Below are 23457 nucleotides of genomic sequence, written 5' to 3'. Positions count from 1 at the left end.
TCAGCTTAACTATCAAATCGTCAGGAAACAGTTCTTAAAAGACCCTATACCTCAAAAGATGGTCAAAGTGACAAAGGATCAAACAACACCGTCTCTCAATTTATTGTCCAATTTGAACATCCATCGTGTTACATGATTGATCGACAATTTCAGACATCATTTTGTCCAAATCAGTCCAAGAGACAGTCATTGCACGAGTTGGATCATAATTCATTCCTTGAATTTGTCGAGCACCCACAGGATTCGACATGGCATTACCGACAGCCATGGCCACAATCTTCCAAGAAACCTTATTATTTCCACTAAATGGATTATCTGGATCTGGTGGAACAATTCCTTGAGCATTTCGTTTCCATGAATTGATCTTCTTTGCAGAAGGAACAGCATCTGCACAAGGTAAGCAATAGGAATTCGAATCCCAAGTACAGAAGCTACAAGTCTTTCCACTGAATGCCCAATTAGTATCATTGTATTGATACTTGCAAATGTTTTGATAAGCAAGATTTTTTTGTGCTGTGGTGAGTGTGGAATTGTCAATAATTGCAGCTTGGACACTTGATGGGAACATGCTTGGTTTTGTGGCCCATTCTGGGTATTTGATTTGAAGAAAAATAAAAAGAATTAAATAGAAAATTAAAAATGATTAAAATAATTAAACCTCAAAAATGAACTTCAAATGTCAAGATATTACTTACCACTCTGTTGTTGGAAAATATTAAGAATATAACCAAATGAATGATTCATAAGAAAGTATTAACATGAGAGAATAATCCAAATCAATAACACCGTAGGATCAACTTACCTGGCATTGAGAACACGTGCAAGGAATGTTTGCCATACCATCTGTCAAGACATAAATAACCTTATCAGCGTCAGAACGTCCTTGTGAAGCCATATTCACAGCAACTCGAAGACCAGGAACTTGTGCAGTACTTCCAGCATCATAGGGCATGTTGGTTAAGGTATTATTAATCAATGTACCATCTGTAGTGAGACCCAAAGTCCAAACTCCAACCGTGTGGAATCTCACAATACCAACTTGAACGGCATCTGTAGCAAGTTTCATTCTTCCAGTGATTCGTTTTGCAAATGTTCTGATATTGTTGAAATTGGTGGTACCAATGGAACCTGAGGAGTCAATTAAGAAGATGAAATCAATCTTGGCTTGACAATAGCAATTCTTGAATTCTACGAAAACGTTAGCAGAAATGTATGTGTTGAATGATGTCACGACAGTGTATCGGAATTTGTCAGCTTGACAGGACTTGGTATCGGAATCGAGTTCAATAGCAGTCTGACCATTCACATTGACCACTCTTGGAGTCTTGTGACAATAGGTTGTATCAGGACACGAAATGTTGACAAATGAAAGTCCACTAACTCCACCAAATTCATCATTATCGTTGGTAAACATTTGTGAAACAAAGATTCTGATGGTTTGTCCTTGATTGATCGAGAATCTGTCATCTCTTGCAGTTGGAGTTTGAGAATTCAAAATTAAAGTGACCGTTGCAGTGGCAGAAAGTGGATTCAAAGCATCACTATCAATTATCTTCAATGACACAGAGCAAGTACCTTGGAGAACAGTGCTCTTTCTGGTGAAAGTAATGAGTCCAGTTGATGAAACAGTTACAGAAGATGCAATGCTTGCGCAAGTATTTGAGTTCATGGAATAAGTCAAGGTATCTGCAGCGTCAGGATCAGAGGTCTGATCATATTGAGCAGTGTGAACAAGATTGTTGGCTTGAGCATTGAAAGTGTTGGTGGCAGAGCCTGCGGTTGGACCTCGATTGGTGACGATGAGAGCCATTCCACAAGTGGATTGAAGTTGACTATCAGAGACCTGATAGCTCACAGCAGTGGAAGTTCCACTGTTGGTGCTTGAGCTGGTAAAGGTAGTTCCACTAATGGATCCCAAAGAGGATGGTAAAACTCCTAAGAAGGTCACGGAGAGAGCATCCTTGTTGGCATCGGCAATGAGAGTCTTCAACGTTGGTAATAAATCAGTGGAAGTTCCCTTATTGACATTGAAGGAAGCAGCTGAGCAAATTGGAGCAGCGTTGGTGAATGTGACTGTAAATGTCAAGGTGTTGACACTTTCATGGAGACCATCAAACAATTTGAAAGTAATGGCTTTAGCACCTTGAACTGTTTGTGAAGTTGTCAATCGAATACCAGTTCCAGTGGTAGTGACTGTCACGTCAGAAGTCGTGACGACCTTAATCACTGAAATGGTATCACCATCCGCATCGGAAAATGTACCCATTTGAGCCCATGTGAAATCATAAGTCGTTGTGGTGTAATCTCTGTCAATAGAAATCGAAGCACCAGTACCAGTTGGTGCATTGTTGATCACAGAGACAGTCACAGTTCCTTGTGAAGTACCCAAACCATCCGTACAAGTGTACTTGTAGCTACCAGTTCCAGTGTAAACATTTCCAGACAATCCATAAGAAGAAGCAACAAGATTGGAGGTGAATGAAACAACATTTCCAGAAACAGAAGTGGAACCACCCACCGCATTTGAAACAGCACCGTTAAACTTGACAAAGGAAGAATCCAAGGAATCATTGTCCGTACAAGCACCCCTTAAATCTTTAGTGATTGGTGCAGACCATTTACCAGAAGCAGTCAAAGAGGCAGCATTCGGATTGTTATTTACGACATTGACATTGACCACTGTCTGAGCGTTGGACACCGATTGAGCACCATCGAAAAGTGTATAAGAGACAACATCCAAACCAAGAGAATCTGGAGCTGAATAAGTAATGGTATTGGTATTAGCGACAGCAGTTCCCTTTGAAGCAGAAGCAGCAGTAATAGTTAATGAATCACCGTCAGAATCCTTTCGAGTTGGAGCATAACTGAGGACAGGATCAAGAGCAACATTCTTGGATCTCCAATGTAAAGAAAGACCATAAGGAGATGGTGATGGTAAAGTATTGGTGACAGTCACTGTGACACTTCCTGGAGTTGAAGTCACAGAGTCAGAGGCAGCATAAGAGAATGAGAAAGAACCCAAATAAACACTTGTTCCAGCAGTGACAACCACATTTGGAGAAGCAGAAAGTGCAACTGAACCAGCAGTGGATGGAGAAACACCACTCGTGAGAGAAGCAGTCAAAGTATTTCCATCTGGATCTGAATCTACCTTTCCACCAATATTCAAGACATTGACGGTGTAGCCAGATTTATGTTGTGACCAAGAAATGGTGACAGTCTTTGCTTGAGTGACTGGTGCTTGATTAGTGACTTGAACTGAAACTGTGAAAGTGGTGGTGGCAATTCCATCGGTGGCAGTTGCTTTGAATTGAGTTAAACCAGTGAAAGTTCCTTGTGGAATAAATGTTGCCGTTCTCTTGTCAGCCATGAGAACCACATTTCCTTTACAACCAGTGGTATCAAGAGATGTGACAGCTCCCAATGATTCAAAACCAGCAGTCATGTCAGGATCAGAATAAGCAACAAGTAGATCAATATCAATTCCAGCGGTTGAGCTCCAAACCACTGAAGCTTGTGGAACAGAAGCACTTGGTGGGTTGTTATAAATGGTGACTGAAACAGTGACATTTTGTGGAGTGTTCAAAGAGTCCTTCACTCCAACAATGAATTTATCAAAACCAACGGCCTTCTTTGGTGTGTAGTAAATCTTCTTATCTCCAGAATTATAAGTGATGGAAGTTGCAGAATATCCTGGATAGATCACGGAGAACGTTGAAGTCGGAATGGCAGAAAAGATGTCAATGGCATTATTTGCAGAATTCCAGTGAACAGTCGCACTCTTGGTATAAGCAGATGGTGAAGTCGATGAAACATCAACAATCAATGCACAAGCTTGTGCAGAAGTAGCAACACCATCCGTAACCTTATAAGTCATGGAACGAGTTCCAACTGTCTTTGCTGGTGTGAAGAGAAGAGTTCTATCAGCAGAAACAATAGTGAGAGAATCACCAGCTTGTATTGATCCTGATTGAGTTGGAGTCAAGAAGGCAACATCAGCAGAATCCAAATCATTGACAAAACTGGTAATGACAATCTTTTGTCCAGTGTTGAAATTGTTTGGATCGAAGGAGACTGAAATATCGGAACAGGTTGGAGCAGTGTTAAAGGTTACGACACTTGCAGTCTTGGTGACACTACCGTGACCATCAGTGACTGTGAATGAACATGGAGTAGTTCCAATGTTTCCACTTGGAGGGGTCACACGAACCTTATTATTAACCACAGAGCAAGTGGATGAAGCAACCACAGATACTGAGAGAGAATCTCCATCGTTGTCAGTGGTCTTACCAGAAAGGACATCAAAATCTTGATAACCACCAGCATTTTGCAAAACTCTCCAATGAACAGAGTAAGAGGCATCCGAAGCAGTTGGTTTGTCATTGTTGATGAGTTGAATAGTGACAGTTCCTTGAGTGGCAGAATTTTCAGCACCATCATTAATGACATACTTGAATTGATCTGTGGCACCATTATAACTCTTATTGGGTGTATAAGTAACAGATCCACTTCCAGCAGTCACCACCACTGAACCCTTCGTTCCTGTCGTGTCCACACTAGCAACTGTCAATGAGTCACCATTGGCATCCATATCATTCTTCAACACATCCAACACAGTGGCAGAAGCAGCCCAATGCAAAATGAAAGTGTCATCTGATGGAACTGGTGGTGTATTGGTCACCAACACATTCACAGTTCCGATCGTTTGTAAATTATTATCTGAGGCAGTATACGAGAATTGTTTGTTACCAAGAGTGATGAATGGAGATGCAGTGCTTGGAATAAATTTAACAGTTTGTGAATCCACGAGTGTGACTGTGCCAACATTGGATGGAGAAGAAACGAACGAGACAATCAAAGCATCTCCATCTGGATCGTTGTCATTGATCAAAGGTGAAACCAAAACACCCACAGGATTTCTCCAGTGAGTTGAAATGAAATCTGGTTGAGTGACAGGAGCAGTATTGGTCACTTGAATGGTGACAGTTGCAACATTGGAATCAGAATCTAGAGAGCTCAAATCGTTTAACTTGTAAGTGAATGAATCAGGACCAACATATCCAGCCATTGGAGTGTATCTCACCTTGTCGCCCACAACATAAGCAGAACCACGAGAAGGTTGTGAAACAATGGAAACAGAGGCTCTTTGTAAATCTCCATTTTCATCAAAGTCATTGGCTTTGACATCACAATCAAGAGCTCTATTCCACTTGGTACTGAAATTATCATCATTTGCAACTGGAGCAGTATTCACAACATTCAAAGTGACTCTTGCCTTAAAAGTGGAATCCATTCCATCTTGATCCGTTACATCATACAAGAAACTATCTGTATATTCTTCATTGACAGCAGTGTAAGAAACAACATCCGTGTTACCATTATATTGGTTCACTAAAATACTTGGAACAATGTTCTTCTTGTCAGAGGCACTCACAGACTTGATCTTGCGGATGGAATTTGCACCATCGTTAGGATCCGAATCATTGGCCAAAACATTCAAAACAGAGGGAATACCCTTTGGAATGGTAATCACATCATCCATTGGAGTTGGAGGATTATTGACAAGAGTCACAGTAATCTTACCAGTGGCATAACTAGATGGATCAGGATTTCCACTCGTGTCCACACTTTGATCAGTGACACGATAATAAGCGACATCATTAGTTCCAACTAGGCCTTTTGGAGCAGTGTACAAGACATGAGTATCATTGTAGTAAGAAACTGAACCTCCCTTTTCAGTGGCAGAAATCCAACCATTTTGGGTCAACTTGAGGAGAGCAGTGTCACCGTTATCAGCATCATAATCATTCTCAATGACATTGATCAAAGTTTGAAGATTCTTTCCACAGGTGGCAATGTCTTCAACAGGAGTAGGAGGAGTGTTGACAACCTGAATGGTGATCTTACCAGTTCCATCCGCTTCACTATCCGTCATGGTCACACTCAAAGTGGTAGAGTAAACAACACCTGGAGTGGGTGTGAAAACAAGAGTATAATTGTTGATCTCAACAGTGAGAAAATCACAACATTCAAAGTATTTGGTCTTGTGAGTCTTTGTGGTTTGAACACTACCTGCAGGATTCAAAGTATTGAGAGCAGGAGAGATGGCCTTCAAAGTCACTAAATCTTTTCCATCGATATCAAAGTAATCAATTGGAATTAAATTTCCAGTGGTGGATTTACCAACAATCACAGTCTTGGAGAAGACTTCAGGAGGAGTGTTAAACACTTGAATGAAAGCAACACATGAGCTTTCCAATTGTCCATCAGTAATGGAGTACTCAAAAGAATCACCATATTTGGTAGTGAGTTCACTACTGGTAAAGTAATACACAATTCTGCTATTATTACGAACACTGACACCACCAAAACCAGCACCTAAAGCTCTAGAAATATAAAAATCATCACTATTGATATCATAATCGTTCTTCAAAACATCCAACATGGCACCTGCATACTTTGGAACTTTAAATGTGTCATCGACACAAGTTGGAGCATTGTTCTGAATGGTAATTGTCACGGTACTTGTGGCTGTATCGTTTCCATCTGAAATGACATAATTGAATTCTTCAATGCCATTGAAATCCTTTTTTGGTGTGTAATAAAAACCTGTCCATGTGACTTTGTCAATCATTCCCAAATCAGTGTTATTACCACCAACAATGTGATTACCATTATAGCTATCCACAAAGAGAGCGTCATTGTCAACATCAGAAATATGTTCTCCATTGTCTCCAACATAAGAAAAGATGTCAATGAGGAAATGATTGGCATTCTTTGGAACCGTTTTGACAATAGGAATGGCTTCAGGAGCACGATTCAAAACTCGAACTGTGACAGTGGCATTGGCAGTCATGAACGAGTTGGAAACTTCATACGAGAAGGTATCATTTCCTGTGAAAGATCCCAACGATTGATACATAATCTTGGATTTGGAAATAATCTTGGCAATTCCATTCATGGGAGAGAGAACAATATTGGTCAAGGTCAAATTACCACCACGTGGATCGACATCATTCAACAAGACATCGATGGTCACAGGAACACGTTTGAAAGTAGTGGCCACATCATTCTTTGGTTCTGGTGGTGAATAACCAACACCCACGGAGACCAAAATGATGGTGGCGACCGTCGAGGCCACAACGAGAGCAGTGATGATACCACCAACTTAACACGTGTATTTTGATTGGTTCATGGAAATATTTGGTGTTTTTGTTGAATTAGGCGGATGAAAGGATTTTTCAAAGTGAGGCAAACAACGTGTTTGTCATGTTCACACACAATGGATCAAAATAAGAGGAACGAATGAGTGGCCACAACAACAACAATTACAACATGAAGAGCATCAACAAGAAGGTGAGACAAATAACTTCAACAACCACCAACTTACCAATGGTTTGAGTGATGGTGCCTCCCTTGAGCAAGCTGAGGTTAAAACCAACCGCTTGTCTTGCAGCTGTTTTGGATTCAAGAACATTCCAAATTGGAAGTTGGAAAGTTGTGAAAGAGAGGTAGTATTCGATCAAGAAGTAATGGGAGATTGGGATGTTTCAAACAACGCGAGAGGAGTATTGAACGTATTGAACAATGTAATTCATCATCATCGTTGCGAACATGGTTGTGGTCATTGTGCATCATGGATGGTTAGAAACAAGTGTAATGCGCAACTAGTACGTACCAGTGGTGCTTCCAAGAGTAATTTGTTCTGGCATATATATACTTGGAGTGTTTTTTGAGTTTTTTTTGGGTGATGGCTGTCAGTAGTGTGTGAATTTGCAGTTTTTGTGTTGGAGCCCTAAAATGTCGGTTGTCATCAAAAACTTCAACTCTGTTAAGTGTCATGACCTGACAGGAATAACAATTCTCTTTTAGTTAGGCATGAAATGACATATGTGAGTCAAATGCGTCGGGTCGTTCTGGTTGCCTTAGACGAAGCATTCTTTTCTAATGACAACAATTCAACCAACAGAGCATCTTGGCGAGAACAGAAACGTGTTTTCATGAACCTCTTCAATCATGCCTTCCTATTGTTGTTGTTGTTGTTGTAATTACATGTATTAACATGGTAGTTCACTATCTTGCGAGGCTTTGTTCGCAAAATGGTCGAATCATGCGATCAATAATCATAGTTAGATCCATTTCAAGAAAAAATCCAACTTTTGATGATAGGCGATGAGAGTAGTGGTGCAGTTGAGTAGTAATTTGTTTACAGTTTACTACTCGACTTTTCCCTTTCATGGAAGCTTGAGAATCGATGATTCCTTCTGATCAACGATCCGACATTCTTTAAGGACAAGGGCTGTTGACACACATACTATGCCTCTTACGTGTGAATAAGAGACTTGTCTTCCACAAGAGAGATTTCTCTCGGAGAAACGAAGAATGAAATTGTGTACTCGTAGTTCGAGAACAAGAGTTCTCTTTTCCATGTGGGTTCAACCTTCTGCTCCACGATCCTTCTTTTGGGAACAACCACCAACATCATTTAAAAAAGAGAGTCTTTCTGACATTAACCACCGCATCAAGAAATGTCTCTTTTATTGGCCACTCCCACCTTCCTCATCGATCACAAGAAGAACCACAACCATTCATCATCATCGTCCTCCAAATGGAAAGAAGAAAAGAAAAAAAATGCAGAGAATGATGAGGAAGAGGAGGAGGTTTATGATACCTTCTCTTTGGCACAACTGAATCAGGAATATTCATTACAACAAGCCTATGCTTGTTCTCGGAAAAAACAATTAGGTTTCAGTAGTAGTCATGGAAACAGTGCACTGAACAGAAAAATCGGACAAAGCACAGATGATCATTTGGCTCTCATTGATTTGCTGGATTCGGCAGGACAAGAAGAGTATAGTTCCCACAGAGATTTCTATTATCGAAGTGCTGATGGTTTTTTGTTGGTATTTTCGCTATGTGGAGCGGACACTCTGGAGGATTGCTCGCAAATCTACGAACAAATATTGAGAGTGAAAGACACCGATCGATATCCGTGTGTATTGATTGGAAACAAGTGTGATTTGAACGAAGAAAGAACAATAACGAGATCTGAATGTGAGCTAATGTCTTCTCGCTTGGGATTACCTTATTTCGAAACAAGCGCCAAGCATAACATTAACATTGAAGATCCATTTTTCGAATTGGTAAGAATGTGTGGAAGGCTGAATGAATATCGATTTGTCATTGTGGGCTCAGGAGGTGTTGGAAAGTCCAGCATTTCAACTCAATTCGTAAGTATCCCAAAGTTTGTAAATAATGGTACAAAGTTTGTACTACAAACTGATAATGATCTTTTTAAAATATCACTCTTAAACCAACATAGATACAAGGAGTTTTTGTTGAGTGCTATGATCCAACCATTGAAGATTCTTATCGAAAACAAATACTTGTTCCAAATGTTCCTTTTCACTCCATCATGGAAAACGTGGTCGATCAGAAACAGCCTGAAGAAAAACCAGGATTTTTCTCTAAATTATTTAAGAAGAAATCAAAGAAGGCCAACAGTAGCGCCAGTTCCTCCACTAACACCAATTGTTCATCATCATTAGAGACATCAAACAAGGACGAAGAAGTGATCAGGTTCAAAAAGTCTGATGCAAATTGTGTAGCCTTGAGTTTTAAAGCATTGTCATCGGTTATCACAAATGCAAATGTCACACCAATTTCACAACCATTGGGATGTAAAACTTGTGGAGCACTCATTGAGGAAAAGCTTTCCATTTGTAAATATTGTGATTGCACGAACGACCGAAAATCTTCCATTTCTTCCGTTCCTTCAGTGCTTGATTTTACTTTACGCTCAGCAAATAATCTTACACTACAGAAAGAGAAAGACTCAGGTCTGTTAATTTTCTGTATTGATATCTCTGGAAGCATGGGTCAAACAGAACTATTACCAAACTTCTCTGTCTTGAATTTGGACATGCGAAAAGCTCAACAGAAGGAGGAAAAAACCAAACGATTATTAAGAGAGCTTGGACTTGACAGTGAAATCGGTGTTCACAACCAATACCTCCCAAATGAAAGCAGATCATCGTCGTATGTGAGTAGAATTGAATGTCTTTCAATGGCAATAGATTTACAGCTGGAAGAAATATCAAAAGAGAATCCAAATAAGCGTGTTCTCATTGTCACCTTCTCAGACAAAGTCACGATTGTTGGTGACGGAAAATTTGGAAAAGCGACAGTGCCTTCAAACATTTTGAACAATTTCGAAGCATTGTTCAAACTCGGACGATCATATAGAACTTCGGGTCTAAGCTCAATTTATGAAACCAAAGACGCTCTTTCCGAAATTGTGTATTCTATTAATGAAGAAGGCCAAACTGCTCTCATTCCTGCAATTACAGTTTCTCTAGGCATTGCCAGTCAGGTCCAAAACTCTAAGGTAATAGTTTGTACAGACGGTGTAGCGAATATTGGTATTGGAGGGGTAGAAGATGGCCCTAACAAGAAGAATAGCATTAATCAACAGAAGCAATATTACGACAAGATTTCTAATTTAGCAACAGAGTATGGTGTAAATATAAGTGTTTTTGGAATTGAAGGTTCAGATTGTAACATGTCCATGCTTGGAAAGATTGCCGATCAAACAAATGGTACGACCAACATTGTCAAGCCAATTGAGCTGAGACGTCAAATGAGACAAATCATCGACAATCCTGTCATTGCCACCAACGTGAAAATTAATTTAATTCTATCTGCTCCTTTAACACTCAGAAACCCTTCCAAAGTTCAAGAGATAGTCACAAAAGGTACAAGTACCATCGTTTCACAATCGATAGGTAGTGTCACAGCAGAGAACGATCTGACTTTTGAGATTCAAGTGAATAGCAACAAAGTGGGTTCGAGATATAATGATGCATGTATACAAACCCAAATATTTTTCACAAGCAATGACAACGATTGTCTAAGAGTACTAACACAAGAAGTGAAGCTCACAAACGACAGAAATGACTCCTTACAAGGAGCAGATATTGCAATCATTGGATTGAATGCTGTTTTGAGAAGTGCTGAACTTGCTGAAGATGGTAACTTTAGAGAAGCAAGACTCAAATTGCAAAGTGCAAATCGATTAATGGAGAATATTTGTAAAACAAACACACAACAGGAGGAAATGCACTCTTTCGCAGCGAATACTCACGAGTTGGATGAAGATTTAAGAAAATGTGAGAAAGCATCCAAGTTCTCCTCTGATCATGTTTCCTCACTTATTTTCAGAATGAAAAAGTCAAATCTAAATAACTTTTTAGCAGGAACACGAAAGAGAGATATTGTCATGAACAGAAAGAACCACACAAATACTGTAGAGAAGAAGGGCAACAACAGCAACAACAACAACAGAAATGTTAATCATTCGAGACATGTGTTGCCTGAAGAGTTGCGTGAAGATCCAACAGTATTCACGAATTATGAGTGGCTAAACGAGGAGGAGCAAACAATGAATCGTCATCATGTTGAAGATTCCTCCACTGCTCATGTAGATAATACCTCTCATCATGATAAGCCTCAAAGGCAAGACCAAGATCAGTGTGTGGTTTGTATGGATGGAGAAATTAATGTCGTTTTGGTTCCTTGTGGCCATATGATCTTGTGTGAAACTTGTGCAAATCAACTCACAAACAAGAAATGCCCAACCTGTCGCCAGAACATTTCACAAATTGTAAAAGTATTCAAATAAAAGTTCTTCAAGCGTTTGCAGGTGACAGGAAAAAATTGCGCCCTCATCACCATCCAATCCGTCATCATGAAAGACACTGCTGAATATTTCGATACACCTGATGCATTCACGTTGGGAAGTGTCTTGATATCATCATTTCTCTCTTTGATAATCTCTGTCGTCATTACGATCGGAATGGGTTTGTTGGGTCGCTTTTGCATTCCCCAGCAGCGGCATGTTTCGGGAGGTTTTAATCAAGTTCCTCCATTTCTTTATTGTGCAATTTTGGGCTGGGTTTTGGCTAACGGCGTCATTTGGTATTGTTTTGGATGGTTTTCTTTATTGGTGGTGCTGGGCATCGTTGCTTTCTTGGCGATATTTGTTATGTTGAGATAGTTTATGAGATTGGAGCACTTTGGGTGACATGGCAACCAATACTGAGATTTATTCTTGTTCAATAAAAAACTCAAGAAGGAATCTTTTTACACCTTAGTTTCGTACTCTGAGGATGCCTCCGTGTCATTACTGTCAGCAATTCCATTCTCCTGTTGTCCGTCTTCTGTTCCATTGATAGTGAACGAGTCATTCTCAACCTTGATTTCCTTTTCTTGGACAAATCTTTCGATATCTTTGTAAGCTTCTACAATTCCATTCACTTCATCCATCAAGTATCGACACAAATGATTGGTGACTTCTCTGAGTGACATTTTGTACTCTGCTGCTCGTTTGGCATACAAACATTGAACTGGTTTTTGTTCAGGATCTTCCTCCTTTGATAATCTGACTTGATTATGTGGGAAAAGTTCATAAACTCTCTTTTCAATACTTTCTTGAGAATTTATCTCGAATCTCCAAATGCCATTCATTCTGCTCAAAAATGCCTTATTCAATTTAATTTCCTCTGTGTTATTGGCCGAGAAAATACGAATAATACCATCTGAAGGTTCAACACCATCAATGGCATTTAACTGTTAGTCATGTATGTCAACAAACACAATCAAAGATATAAATGTTTCAATGGTCAACAAAAAAAGATCGATTTCTTACTTACCACATTGCTCATTTCTTCAGAGTTGCAACTGTTCAAATATCTGTCAAAGTCCTCAATCAATACAACGACATATTCATGTTTGCCAGGATTAATAATTTTGTCATAGTCACATTCATCATAATCGTCGTCGCCGCAGCCTCCATTTGAACACTCTGAGTTGTCACGTTCTGGCTCTTCTTTGAAAATCATTTTTCTTGGAGAAAGAATCGACTTGATAGCATCAGAATCCTTAATATGTTTAGCATCCTTCAAATTGGCAGTGTAAATATCCAAGTTGTACTTGGTTGCAACGCATTTTGCGAAAGAGCTTTTACCAGTTCCTGGAGGTCCATGTAAGAAGTAGTTGAGTGAGCAGCTCTTTCCAACCTTGTGCAACAATTCAATTTTCTTGTGAATAATTGTAAAATCTCGTTCGAACATGTCAAATTTGTCGTCGAGACCAAAGACGTGCTCTTGATCCAATCCAACATATTGATATTTTCTCATCCAATATTCTTCTTTCACATTGTAAGCATAGAGGTTTCGTCCTCTCTCAGGAGATCGGACATTATCGACATACCACTCAAATAGTGCCTCCACTTTCTTGTTGGGATAAATCACAAATACAGATTCCTTGTATCTTGCCACTGTTTTTTCCTTGTCTCCAATACCCAGCAACTCACGACATGAGCCTTCAATTTCACTCGCAGGGAAATATCTCACAATAACTCGATGCGAAACAGCAGGATTTGGTTTGACACCTCTAATAAATGTATTATCGGAATAGGTTTTACATTTCAAAATCAATCCTTCTGAAAAATCCAACACAAATTCCTTCTCTTCATTGCCAATCATGTGGATGTGGTAATCATCGGTGAGAGTCATTGAGAATTCTTTTGGAAAAGCTCTCACTAACCGAGAGGGGAAACACCAACATTGAGAATCATTGGCATAGCCTCGGATGATGTGTGGATGAGGGTATTGAGCAAGCAAGTTTTTGTAGATGGACATTTTGTGTTATCTTGAATATATTCGGAGCTCTGCTGGATCTATTTTTTTTTGTTGAAAGTTCACCCACCGATTTTTAAAGTTTACAAAATGATGGCCACTCGCAATTTGATTGGAAATTGTAATTTCAAAAACATTTTCCTTATGTTCCTATTCATCGTATGATGAGAGTTCTTAGTTCCTATTCATCCTTTCGATGAATCTCAATTCTGAAAAACAAGTTCCACAAAAAAAATGTCGAGCGAAAGTTCTTCAACATGTTTCACGACAGTTCGTTCGGCATGTTGCATCATTCCACCTATGGAGGTATGGCCCTCGATATATACGGATCATTCTCCAGAGAGTGTTTTGGATTATGATCATAATAAAGCCTTGTGGCAAGCTCATATTAATGTGTAGGTTGAGAATGATGGGCGAGTTCTGTAATATATTATTTGGATCTATGGTTTAAATTTCTACTTATGATGAATGATTTGAACTGTATTATATTTTGAATGATATGCCTTTGTTTTATTATGACTTTTTTTGAATTAATTACCTTTATACGATCAAACGAATATAATTGTATTTACATGTTAATATTATTTTGAAAACTGACTGAAAAACCCAGAACATATCCATTCGTTGCCCAAGCAGGATTTTCGGCAGCTAAAACAAAATTGAAACAAATATTGAAGGAAAATTCCATTTCGAGTTTTGAAATACAGCTTTCAGATTTTGACATTTTTGAACATACTCATACTTCGATCATTTTCATGCGACCGAGAGTTCTTGGAGACTCTAGAGGAGATGATCTGTTGAAATTAATTCATGACTTGATTGTTACATCCTTCAATATTAAGGAAAATCATCCTTATGAACCTCATTTATCAGTGGCTTATGTGAAAACAGTAAGTGTCAACGCCAACAACATGTATCTTCCATTTTAATTGAAAAACTTCTTTGTCCATTTCCAGGAAGAAGTGTTGAAACGAAAACGACGATTTGAGGAAAGACTTTTACAGCCCATTCGATTCAAAGTGGACAGATTACACTTTTTGGCAACTTCCAAAGACAATGGTAAAATGTACAGCAAGTGTGAAATTATTTTAGATTAGAGATTTCTGTAAGGAGATTTCTGTATTTATATATATATATATTTATTTAATAACTATTTTCTAGTGAACCACATGTGTCATTTGAGAATTGATGAATATCCATTTAATTTCATCCAATTATTGGAAAATGACCTTTCCAATGAAGATGACACTCAATACCAAAAACACCAATTCAGCCAAATGGAAAATAATAGCACCTGCTGATCTCTTTTCTGGAGCTTGCAAATAGCCAACACAATACACAGCTCTTCCAATGATGTAAACCACTCCAGCCAATGCACTCACTTCTGGCCAATACAATCCACTCAAAATCAATCCGACAAAAAAGAATGGAGATCCTTCCAAGGCATTGTAATGCACTCTCATGGCTCGATTGAATTCGGGAGCACCAGTGACATCGGGATAAGGAACTTTGTGTTTCTTTCTCATATGTCCCACAATGCTACCAAAGACAAATAATTCGAGAGTGTAAGCAAGAGCGACGGCCAAAACGTAGCCAAAGGCAGAGGGAATTGCAAGTGTGAAGACCATGGTTTCCGCCTCCGAGTGTGTGGTTATGGAAATGTGTGTGAGTGTGCAACGCAACGAAAAGAATTGTTTTTTTTGTTGAATTTCCAAACACGTTGGTCGACGATTGTTGTTGTGCATTATGTTCGAACGACGGAATTTGAAGATCGTGCGTATTAATTCTTGTGGAGCGGATATCTATGATTGGTTAGAAATGAAGAAGAAGAAGCTTAGGATCAGTTCAGGAACTGATCAGTATAAAACACACGTGTTTCCTGGTCAAACTGCATGCAATTAATTGCATTCATTCTCCTTGCATTTTAATTTTTGGAATGACTCAACCACTCAACGGCATGTTCACTTCATTTCACAATAATTAATAGGAGGAAAAACCATCGGAATTTGTTCTTTTGAATTCTTTTGTGACAGATCACAACCGAATCGTTTGAGCAATTTTTGCCAAATTCAAACAAGATCAACGGATGTTGAACATAAACATTAAATTATGCCACGAAAAGTCATTGTCAAATTCTGAAATGTCTTCCATCTCTCACTTGTCGTTTCAACTTGATGATCCGATTTGGAAATGTTTCATCTTTGAAGAAATATTTTTTCAAGTAGAAGAAGAAAAAATAATTCATCATCATCCACAACCGACGACGACGACGACGAATCATCCAAACAAAAGAGAGAGCAATTAACAAGAGAAAAGAGTGCTGCATTTGTTTCCATAACTTTAACTTTTCCAAAGATCACGGCCGTGAATTTATATGAAGTTAAAAGTTCTAATAATTCCACTCAACGCTCGGAACATTGTATTCAACGACGACAGTTATAACATCATCATCTAATTTTTAAATCCGGAATTGCGATAACATTCCTTTTCATCAACAGAAATCACAACAATAACCTTCATAATTTATTATTAGATTCATCCATCATTTCATCTTCTCTACCATCAAATATTACAACAAACGATGTTTGATGATGATGGTCTTACTCTCTTTCTCAACCAAGATAGGAGGAGAGGACAACATTCTTTTTCCTATGATATGCCATCCCGATCCCTCATGATGGCTAGTCATGATATTCAAGAGGAACGTCAAGTGATTCTCAATGTGATTGATCGGTTAATACTTCATGGCTCTTCACTTTTTGAAAGACATATTCGACCTTTGGAAGAAAACTCTAACTCCATTGACTACGATAATGGTGATGATAATTTATTGGCATTTGAAAATGCAACCACTCACAATTCTTCTACATCAAAAAAAGAGAAAAAGGAAGACAATTCTGTAAAGAGAAAAATTCAAAATCATGCTAAAATGTTGTATGGAAATTTAAAGCAGTCACTACATCAGAGGAATATTGTGGCTTGCTGTATTGATACAATCATGAAAGTGAATACGCTCATTGATGCAAATCAGCTAAATGTTGAGGAATTGAAAAAAGATTTACTTCAACAAGCTAAAGAACAAGATTTTCTGGAGACATCGTCCTCAGATGAGGCAAATTTGGAATTTATGGATCCGTATGATGTACGACTCTCGATCGACGATCCTGAAAATTGGATCTCACGTTATATATTTTACAGATATGCCAAGACGTTTGATGTGGAAGAAGGTTGTTACACCATGTCACGATCACAATTTGACAAATTTCTCACACATTTACGTGAAGTTTTGGGAGAGAGAGGACTTGGCTCTGACATTCTTGTAATTAAGGATGTCCTTGATGAGGATCAAGAACAACAAGCAGATTTATATGGATTTGAAGATAGCTCGATTGCCACATCGGTTTCGAGTAATAATATTGTGTTAGATGTTGGATCTGTGATGTACGAGCTAAGACAAACGAAACAAGTCACAGAGCAAACCTTTCTAAATTGGTTCCAAGGAGTGTTGGGTAAGTTTGAAATTGAAACAAAGATTTACTTATATATATTCTGTTTAGTATTATATGTCATGTTCAAATATGATCAATGACAACTCAGGTGGGTTGTGCCATGTTGAAATACATTATTCACAATTTTTAGAGCTCAAAGAAGAACTAGGACCAATCGAATTCCAAACACCTTTTACTTCCTCCCTCTTGCGACATTGGTTGGGGAAAAAGTTTTGTAATTGTTATTCCAAGAATACAGTCTTCGCAATAACTTGCATCACTCTCGTAAATTCTTGTATTTATTCACTTTAATCTCACATGCTAATCAATTGCCTTCTGTCATCACAGATTGATCTCCTTCATCCTCCCCATCGATAAATTCATTCATACTTGGCAGTTCAGATATCTTTTCATCTTGAGAAACTCTCAAAGGAGGGTATTGTCTGAGTGCGATTTCTGGACATTTGATTTCGAACACTCTGCTTTCTTCAATCAGGCCTTTCAATTGAAACAGTCCAAGCTCTCTGGCTGTTAAATTTGTTTCAGCATTCACTTTTGGAGCCTTTTTGAAAAGACTTGATAAACTTTGAATGCTTGTCAAGCTATCTCGGCGCTTCATTTCTGGTTTCTCTTTCTGCTTATTTTGGAATGCTGTTAGTTGCTGGAATCCATAATATTCGTCCATATACTTGATGTCATTAAATAGGTCAGCAGTTTCTTGGAGCAACTCATCCGAAATTAAGACTTGACCACCATGTGCAATTGCTTCAATACGAGCCGTTTTGTTCACAACATTTCCAAAATAATCAAAACGTTTCGTGTTCTTATCCCATTTTGCGTCACCTTTTCCAAAATGAAGTCCAATTCTCACTCGTACTCCACTCCAATAAGCACGTTTTGTTCTCTTATCCCATTTCTGTCTACAATCCCATTGGTGATACAATTCAGAAGGCCATTTGGCATTCAGCAAATCGATTTGAACTTGCATGGCCCATAACACAGCATCATGCGGACTCTTAAACGCCACGAAAAAGCTGTCACCATTGGTTTTCACTTCATAACCACGATAAAGCTCCAAATTCTTTCGCATAATTTGATCATGAATTTCAAGTGACGCTCTCATTGTTTTTTCGTCATGTTGCCATAATTTGGTTGAATTTTGAATATCTGTGAAAGCACATGTAATGTATCCACTCTTTGGAGCATGTTTTGTACCAGAGGTTTTTTTCGAACAAATAATTCCAATCATTATGAGACAACAAATACCAATCGCAGTAAATGTACCAGCAACCGCAATACCTGCAATAGCACCGTTAGAAAGCAAGGGCAAAATTGGTTGCAGGCCACATGTCTCAAATGTCACCTTAAAACTCTCTCTATTCGACGATGGAAGCGACAAGAATATAGATTTTGCTCCTTGACTGCAATTACATGATTTTTGAGTTTCACATACAGTTGAAACCTTAATAGAGGATGAATTAGTAGTTGAAGAAGTACAAACATCTCCATATGGACCAAACACATTAGTTCCCAATTCAAAAATTGATCGATCAAAAAGTGTGTTCACAAATGCTTCGTTTGTCAATGCCATATTTGCTTGTTTCATATATTGCATGACATTCACGGCCATATAACCAATTGCGAAACCTTCATAGGCAAGCATGGATGCACTTTTGGTTTGATAATATTGGGAAAAGTATTGCAAAAAGTCACGAGCCATAAAGTTAGTATTACTTGCCGATGAATAATTTTCAAGAAAGTTGGGAGTAAGTATTTGTGAAGCTGCAGATGCTTTGACGTTTTGAGAAAATTGAACACTTGATGCAATTTCTGAAGGAACTCCATAAAGGACGTTCATGTTCTCAGGTAATTGATTCATGTACGACAGTGTATCCTTAACATCTGCCATAATAATCACTAAATTCGAAGACAATGACGAATCTTGATACAGATTTCTTCTTCTAACATTTGCAGTTGAGATTGATTGAATGTTCACAATAGTGATACCTTCTAAACTTGTACTAAAGAAATCAAGTACGTCATTCTTATTTTGTTCCCAATAATTTCCATTTCCATAGACAATGCTAATCGATGGTTTTTCTCCTTCTGTTTTTTGTTTGATATATCTTTCCATTGTGACGATTTCTTCAACCATAGAAGGACGAATATTCACAACATATCTTGAATATGGTTCTCTAAGGGCTTTTTGAGAGGATAAAGGGCCAATTAAGAGAACTCGTTTTTCTTCAAGAAGAGCTTTCAACTTGGCTTCATTATATAAAATTCGAGACCCCAAAAATCCAAACACTTTGTTTTTCTCTATCATGGAGGAAGCTTTTGCAAGCATATCATCTTCATCGCAATAGTATTCAGTCTCAACATGCAAGGTCGTTCTTGATAAGGTACCTTTATCATTAGTACTTTCGAAAATAGATGAGATACCATACTCAAAATCATCTATACTGTCCGCATAAGATGAATTGTCGCTCTTTGGTAATAATCGACCAAATATAATTGGCTGAGAAAATGTTGTTTCGCTTGATACAGAATCAATTCCACACTTGGACTTGTCGAAATTTTGAGTTTGTGCCAAATTAAAGGTGGAAGTATTGTTGTCAAAAGTATAAATATAAGAAGAACGCATAGCCAAGTTACAACCAGAATCATAGGATAGCCTTTTAAGAGTACCAAAAGGAATGGTATACTTGAGAAAATCTCCATTGGCATAAATGGTGTTCAAGAGATTCGCTGTATTGATGGGTAGGGATGGAGATATGTTATCAAGAACTTCGAAAAGAAAACTGACAGCCAAAAAACCCTCAACAGCAGCTTTGGTTTTCACTTGAGTATTTGGTTCATAGGTTTTCATAAAGTTGTTATATGCTGCGACAAGTGGATGATTGGCATTAACTAGGGGAAAACGTTGGACGATGTTAAAGTTGAGGATTGTTTTCGAGTGGAGAGAGCTCAAAAACACGCCAAGATCGTGTTCCCATAAAATAGAATCCCAGTAAATAGAAAAGATTGAAATTTTGTCTCTTTTTTGAATACGAGAAATGGCTTCAATAAGAGTCTTGTATATGTCAAAAGACTCGATGTTTTCTGGGATTGCAATAAGTACCGCTTGAGGATTTGCATCTTTGGACAAAGAAGCTAAAATCGTGTCAGAGTTCAGACTGTCACCAATTGAGAATGAAAATTCACTGTCAATTTCAAGTTTCAAGTCGCTTATCATTGATTTAAATTCTGAATAAACATCTAACCCTGATTCACTTTTGGTGTAAACGATTGAAAATCTTGAATGACCATTTGTGTTCATTTCATAATTAAAGAATGATGCTAATCGTTCTCGAACCATTGTTCCTAAATTAATAACATTGGGTGTATAGGTTTCTCTCAGTTTCATAGAGTCATATGATGAGTAAGGAGCCAACATGAAGGCATTGGGAAGAGTTTGCTTCACTCCAAGTATGAATTGTGTCACTTCAGATAAGGGAATGTAAGTTCCAATAACTCCCAATACATTGTGATCTTTGATCAGATCTTGCACAGTGTTGATGATCGATAATGCAGTTGAATTCGTTTGAGTTACAGATAACAATTTCACTACTTTTCCTCTCACTCCTTTCTGATTGTTTTTGTCCATAACTGCTGCCATAGCTCCAACCAAAAAATCATTATCACGTTGAGATCCAGTGTTAATATGTCCAAAAACAATTGGTTCCTGAACGTTCGATGGATCATAAAGGCAAGAATAATTGGTAGAACCGCTTAAATCCCAGACAGTAGGGTCACTAATTTCCACAAAGGATTTGTCTTCCTTTTGATAGGTCTTATAAACACTTCTCAAACCTTGATTACAAGAACAGAGAGGTGTAAAACCAATGACATCTCTAGGTGTTAGCTGTGTGAAAGTCACTCTAGGAGAAAATCTTGGTTTTATCACAGAATCAGGCACTAATTGTTGTTCAAATGTATTTGCTGTTTCTTGTACATTCACCTTTCTAGCAGTTGAGCCTGCACATTGTGTGTAAGGTCCAACCACTGTATTGTCAATAATATAGGTTCCTGAAGAATATAATAGGCTTATAAAATTTGATCTTGTAAGATCTCCCGAAACTCTCTGTTTGTCATTGTCAATCCGGTGTGAAACAATTTCATTATCTTGTCAACGTACCTGGGTCAAAATGTTGTATGCAAGCTTTCCTGCCATATATCCTTCAAATTCCACATAGGAAGGAGTAAAGTTTGGATCTATTGTTTTTTTAGCTCTCTGATAGGCCAAAACAGACGCATATTTGGTATTGGTTGGCGGTGGAAGAATTTGTGTAATCATAAAGCTGTCACGGTAAGGTAATAGATTCGAGCCAATAAAACTACCTGTCATGAACACAATATTTGGATCAAAATCTGTTCGATTTTTAACTGCATTGACAAATGTGACAGTCGGTAAATAGGTCGACATGCAAATGATGGCTTGCGGATTTCCCTTTTGGATGTCATCAACAGCCTTCGAGACAGCTATTGTGTTTCTTTCATAAGATCCCTATAGTAAGATAAGTGGTCAGTTAGTATCATGAATAGATTGACATTTTTAGAAATATCTCTGTCACGAATACCTTACCATTGATACGAAAGACAGACCCAAAGCTTGTAGGCCCAATGACGCTCCACTCACTCCACTCAACCCAAAAGCATCATTTTGATAAAGGATTGCAATTCTTCTAACTAATTTAACATTAATCAAGTAACCAACCATAGCCAGAGTTTCATCTTGATAGCTTGCTCGAAGATTGATAATATTAGGTTGGAAAGGTGTTCTTAAAAACAAGCCTCCAGTAAAGGCACCAATGAAAGGCAGTTTAGATTTTACAATCCATGGATACGCAATTTGAGAGGTTGCAGTGCCTATTCATTGATGAGTGAAAATCATTGACATGTTTTAGAAAGTTCATGCATCTCTCAACATACCCATATAGCCAATTAATCCAAAAATTGTATTATTATTAATAAGGGCCAAAGTGTTGTTCAACGTCATCGGTGGATCGTAACCGTCATCCAATGTAAAGAGTCTCAGCTTTTTTCCGCCCCATACACCACCTGTTGTCATTGCAAATCAAACGCATGTCAAAGCAAATTAACAACAAGATGACAACATACCAAGACTGTTAATTTCTTCGAAGGCTGCTTGAACGCCCGTCATCATAGGATATCCCAGTCTGTGTGTTGGCTCGAATGTCAAATACATCGATTTACGCACCAAAACTCCATTTGACACTTACTCTTTTGTTTGCCCAGTGAGTGCCGTTGATTGACCAAACCATATTTCAGTTTCGTCATTCCATTTCTTATTGTAATTGTTTTCATCGAATGTGAATTGGCCTTGCACAATGGATATTGTCGTGACAAGCCAGCAACATAACAAAATTGTGACTATCACTGATATTAAACTATTTGTCGTTGATTTGTATTGAACTGCCATTAGTAATGATGAAGACATTTCTCTCTCTCGTAGAAATATTTAGTGCAAGTTTGTAAGGGTTTGCAATCGGGTTGCTTTTTTTTGAATTTTGGCAGCTCTACGTTCTGCATAATGCATCAAAGGTTGATGCACAATATGCAATTTCTGGTAATTTGTTGGACCATCAACCAACATCATCATCACCGAGATCAAGCACTATTTGAATATTAACGTCCAAGATGCACAAAAACCCATTCAATCATTGGACATCTTTGGAAGAGAGAATGAGCAAGGCTAGTGTCATTTGGTTCTGCCCGGTTTATGATGACCTTCCGAATTGATCCATCTCTGCCATCCGACAATTTCGTATCTCTGTGTTGTAAATATTTTTTTTTGAGAATTTGTAACGTCAAGTTCGAGCGCGGTATAAACGTTTTTGTCTATTTTTGGTCATCTTGAGGTTTGAAAGAATCTGGATTGTACTGACGAATTCATCGACATTATTATCATTTGCAAGCTTGGGTTTGTTGAATTTTATTCATCTTTACCATCTTTGAAAGACATCCATTTACCTTTGCTTGCAGTCGTTTTCATGGAAGATGTCCTTCTTTTCGAAGATGTTCTTTTCAGTCATTTGACGAATTATTGTTGCCAAAACACACCCGAAATGTGTCACATTTGAATATCAACGTCATTGGTTTGAAATATATGATTATTTTCAAAATTAGTTGACTCATGGAGGCAATAATAATGTATGTAATGGTTATGTTGGTCATGAACAACAGTATTGAACATTCTTTCATACCTTTTC

At 38.2% G+C, this 23457-nt stretch overlaps 7 protein-coding genes across 7 annotated transcripts; 3 read left to right on the top strand and 4 right to left on the bottom strand.

The window, feature by feature from the left end:
• Positions 1-100: 100 nt before the first annotated feature.
• FDP41_006337 (uncharacterized protein) lies at positions 101-7712 on the bottom strand (the record flags this gene model as incomplete). The annotated part of the gene is made up of 4 exons (XM_044709961.1): positions 101-588; positions 799-7167; positions 7391-7456; positions 7679-7712. The coding sequence occupies 4 exons, from the start codon at positions 7710-7712 to the stop codon at positions 101-103; spliced, it is 6957 nt and encodes a 2318-aa protein (XP_044559576.1).
• Positions 7713-8528: 816 nt separating this feature from the next.
• Positions 8529-11680, top strand: FDP41_006336 (uncharacterized protein; the record flags this gene model as incomplete). The annotated part of the gene is made up of 2 exons (XM_044709960.1): positions 8529-9230; positions 9323-11680. 2 exons carry the CDS (start codon positions 8529-8531, stop codon positions 11678-11680), a joined length of 3060 nt encoding a protein of 1019 aa, XP_044559575.1.
• Positions 11681-12141: 461 nt separating this feature from the next.
• Positions 12142-13700, bottom strand: FDP41_006335 (uncharacterized protein; the record flags this gene model as incomplete). The annotated part of the gene is made up of 2 exons (XM_044709959.1): positions 12142-12627; positions 12711-13700. The coding sequence occupies 2 exons, from the start codon at positions 13698-13700 to the stop codon at positions 12142-12144; spliced, it is 1476 nt and encodes a 491-aa protein (XP_044559574.1).
• Positions 13701-13931: 231 nt separating this feature from the next.
• On the top strand, positions 13932-14794 carry FDP41_006334 (uncharacterized protein; the record flags this gene model as incomplete). Its single annotated transcript, XM_044709958.1, has 3 exons — positions 13932-14092; positions 14308-14587; positions 14654-14794. 3 exons carry the CDS (start codon positions 13932-13934, stop codon positions 14792-14794), a joined length of 582 nt encoding a protein of 193 aa, XP_044559573.1.
• A 117-nt stretch (positions 14795-14911) lies between these two features.
• Positions 14912-15325, bottom strand: FDP41_006333 (uncharacterized protein; the record flags this gene model as incomplete). The annotated part of the gene is made up of 1 exon (XM_044709957.1): positions 14912-15325. The coding sequence occupies one exon, from the start codon at positions 15323-15325 to the stop codon at positions 14912-14914; it is 414 nt and encodes a 137-aa protein (XP_044559572.1).
• A 1028-nt stretch (positions 15326-16353) lies between these two features.
• Positions 16354-17286, top strand: FDP41_006332 (uncharacterized protein; the record flags this gene model as incomplete). The annotated part of the gene is made up of 2 exons (XM_044709956.1): positions 16354-17206; positions 17255-17286. 2 exons carry the CDS (start codon positions 16354-16356, stop codon positions 17284-17286), a joined length of 885 nt encoding a protein of 294 aa, XP_044559571.1.
• A 224-nt stretch (positions 17287-17510) lies between these two features.
• Positions 17511-22685, bottom strand: FDP41_006331 (uncharacterized protein; the record flags this gene model as incomplete). Its single annotated transcript, XM_044709955.1, has 6 exons — positions 17511-21308; positions 21363-21731; positions 21810-22093; positions 22157-22285; positions 22346-22404; positions 22468-22685. 6 exons carry the CDS (start codon positions 22683-22685, stop codon positions 17511-17513), a joined length of 4857 nt encoding a protein of 1618 aa, XP_044559570.1.
• Between the last annotated feature and the right edge of the window lie 772 nt (positions 22686-23457).

Source organism: Naegleria fowleri (assembly GCF_008403515.1).
Source record: "Naegleria fowleri strain ATCC 30894 chromosome Unknown tig51, whole genome shotgun sequence".
NCBI classification, from domain to species: domain Eukaryota; phylum Heterolobosea; class Eutetramitea; order Acrasida; family Naegleriidae; genus Naegleria; species Naegleria fowleri.
Note: the sequence above shows the minus strand (reverse complement) of the source record. Positions and strands in the feature narration are given on the sequence as shown.